General features: G+C 59.6%; 1 protein-coding gene across 1 annotated transcript in view; it reads right to left on the reverse strand.

The window, feature by feature from the left end:
- The window catches only part of ddx31 (DEAD-box helicase 31), an 11,222-nt gene that overhangs the window by 5,858 nt on the left and 2,444 nt on the right, over positions 1-2,920 (reverse strand). The window contains exons 6-18 of the mRNA XM_015395252.1: positions 2,777-2,906; positions 2,513-2,556; positions 2,369-2,439; positions 2,179-2,288; positions 2,061-2,102; positions 1,770-1,834; positions 1,580-1,699; positions 1,395-1,501; positions 1,116-1,324; positions 876-1,022; positions 739-798; positions 580-630; positions 357-496 (exon numbers count right to left, since the gene is read on the reverse strand). Coding sequence (XP_015250738.1) covers positions 357-496; positions 580-630; positions 739-798; positions 876-1,022; positions 1,116-1,324; positions 1,395-1,501; positions 1,580-1,699; positions 1,770-1,834; positions 2,061-2,102; positions 2,179-2,288; positions 2,369-2,439; positions 2,513-2,556; positions 2,777-2,906 — 1,296 coding nt within the window. The remainder of the gene's footprint in view (positions 1-356; positions 497-579; positions 631-738; positions 799-875; positions 1,023-1,115; positions 1,325-1,394; positions 1,502-1,579; positions 1,700-1,769; positions 1,835-2,060; positions 2,103-2,178; positions 2,289-2,368; positions 2,440-2,512; positions 2,557-2,776; positions 2,907-2,920) is intronic.

The raw sequence follows: 2,920 nt of genomic DNA on the forward strand, positions 1-2,920 counted from the left end.
CGTATTACGGAACGTATGCTGGCCTGACGCCGTATGCTGGCCTGACGCCGTATGCTGGCCTGACGCCGTATGCTGGCCTGACGCCGTATGCTGAGCTGACAGAACACCCGACTGGAGCCGTCCCACCTGGACTACTTTCTTGTGATTGGCTTATACAGGGAGCTCTGTGATTGGTTGCAAACCATCCCCTGTATAAACAATGTATTAATGTATGGAGGAACGATAAATCCACACAATGCAGAGAAGTTTAATTTCTAATTGTTTATGGAGCAGAAATACTTTGGTGAATCATGTGCTGCGTGCGGATCGGTTCCTCTGCATCTATGAATCACATGTGACCCGTTCAGTCCACGCACCTGATGTCATGATTGGCCAGATCAGTGATGAAGGCGGTCTCAGCAGGCGTGAGGAAGAGGAGGCTGCTTCCTCCTCCTCCGATGCGGGCCGTGCGGCCCACGCGGTGAACGTACTCAGCAGCTGACGATGGAGGCGTGTACTGAAGCACAAACAGACCGATTACCTTAAAGCTGGTTCTGGTTCTGGACGGATCAGAACATCCTGGCCGCAGCTCGTCTTTACCTGAACGATCCAGGTGACCTCAGGAAGGTCCAACCCTCTGGCCGCTACATCCTGGATCAGACGGAGGGAGAGAGGTGAGCCACTCTAATCAGACACCTGAGCTCTGAAGGTTCTGAACCCGGCAGCCGGGCCCCCTGCTGGTCGAACCGAGGTACTGACCGTGCACAGCAGAACTCCGGAACTGGAAGCGCAGAACTTCTGAAACACCTCGGATCGCTCCTGCAGAGGCAGAACACAGAGTCAGACCCGCCCAGAGGGGTGGAGCTGCTGCCTGCGGCGGGCGGGGGGAATCTAACCTCCTGTTTCATGTTTCCATGGAGACGCAGGAAGCTCAGCTCCTGATTGGCCAGGTGGCGGGCCAGGGCGGAGCTGAGGAGCAGGTGGAGGAAGTGGACGACCTCGCAGCTCGACACGAATACCATGACTTTATTCTGGGGAGAAAACTGAGAGAGCAGGAGGTCAGGTCTCCATGGCAACGCCTCCGTCATGCCCCACCTACAGGGCTCCGGCGGTCTCCATGGTAACGGTGTGGTCACCTTGCATTTGTCCAGGATGAAGGCAGCCAGGCAGACCAGTCGGACCTTACTGGGAACCACCACCACAAACTGCTGCAGAGCCTCCGGAACGGCGAAGCTCTCCGATTGGCCGGCGACGGCGGGCTCAGCGGTGAGGTCAGAGGAGGCGGGGCCAGAAACACTGACACTGATCGGATCCTTGAGGCACACGTCTGCCAACCGGGTTACGCCTGAAACAGGAAGTTCTTAGGTTGAGAGCCGGGTCAGCGGCGCCGAGGGGCGGGGCAGAACCGGACTGACCTGGGGTCAGCGTGGCGGACAGCAGAACGTTCTGCCGGGCCGGGCCGCTGGAGTTCAGGCTGTTCAGGATGACCGTCAGGTCCTTCTCAAAGCCCAGATCCAGGATCCTGCAGGCGGAGAGAAGAACCGGTTCTGAGCTCACCTAACGGGTCAGAACCTGACCCAGAAGAGGAGCTGTGACCCACCTGTCGGCCTCGTCCAGAACCAGCCAGCGCACGGCGCTGAAGGCCATGCTCAGGGTGTGGCGCAGGTGGTCCACCAGGCGTCCCGGAGTGGACACCAGGATGTTGATCCCTTTACGGATCCTGAGGAGGAGAACGGGTCAGAACCTGGGCTGCTCTGGACCGGGTCAGACCAGTCAGAACCTGCTGGTACCTGGCCTTCTCCGCCTTCCTCTTCTCTCCGCCCATCAGAACCCCCGGAACCACCCAGGTGAACGGCTGCAGACAGAAAGGGAGCGGCTCAGAGACCAGAACCACAGGAAGAACCAACCGGACCCAGAAACCCTCCACAGGTTCTACCAGTGAGACCTCAGAGGACGGACAGGTCGACTGGACAGAACCACCTGCCCCTCCCCAACATGTTGCTGGATAAAAAACAACAACATCACCAGAACCGTCCAGAACTGGGAACGGCTCCGGTGAGGTCCAAACTTGGTTCTGGTACCTTGAGAAGCTTCTGAAAGGTCTGGAAGGTTTGCAGAGCGAGCTGGGAAAGAAGAAGCAGAACCGGGTCAGAACCAGAACCATAGGAAGCAGGAGGCAGCGTGTTTGAAGGACGGAACCTCTCGGGTCGGAACGATGATGACGGCCAGCGGCCCGTCGGACCTGCGGACCTTCGGCTCCACGGCCTGAAGACTTTGGACCAGCGGCACCGCGTAGCACAGCGTCTTCCCTGCAGGCGAGCCAGACATGGTCAGTGGGGAAGAACCTGAGAACCCAGCCCGGTTCTGATCCGCTGCAGGTCACACTCACCTGAACCGGTCTGGGACCGGACCACGGCATCCCGTCCGGACAGGAGGGCTGGGATGGTCTGCTGCTGGACGCTGCGGACAGAGAACCGACCCGGTTAGCGCCGGGCAGCGGGCCAGAACCTACCGCCACCTGATCTGGACTCACCTGGTCAGTCTGGAAACATTCAGGACCTTGGTGAGAGTCGCCACCTGGAGGACAAAGACAGCGAGTCAGAGCCGCCATGTTTGGACCCAGAGAACCCGTCAGAACCGGTCCTGCATGAAGGTTCTTCTCAGAACAACCCGGCTTCATTCAATGGAACAAAAACCTGGTTCTGTTTCAGTTTACGCCTCGGTTCTGAAGAACCTTCATGCTGGATCTACTGGGAACACTGGGCAGCTAACGGGCAGAACCCTGATGGTGCTGGACCCGGTCCAGAGGGCCCAGGGGACCTGCAGGTCCAGGGGTCCTGCTGGGCCCAGGGGTCCGGTGGGGACCAGAGGTCCTGCGGGGCCCAGGGGTCCAGTGGGGCCCAGGGGTCCAGTGGGGCCCAGGGGTCCTGCAGGTCCAGGG

The sequence above is a fragment of the Cyprinodon variegatus genome, unplaced genomic scaffold (genome assembly GCF_000732505.1).
Source record: "Cyprinodon variegatus isolate N-32 unplaced genomic scaffold, C_variegatus-1.0 Scaffold732, whole genome shotgun sequence".
In the NCBI taxonomy this organism is placed as follows: domain Eukaryota; kingdom Metazoa; phylum Chordata; class Actinopteri; order Cyprinodontiformes; family Cyprinodontidae; genus Cyprinodon; species Cyprinodon variegatus.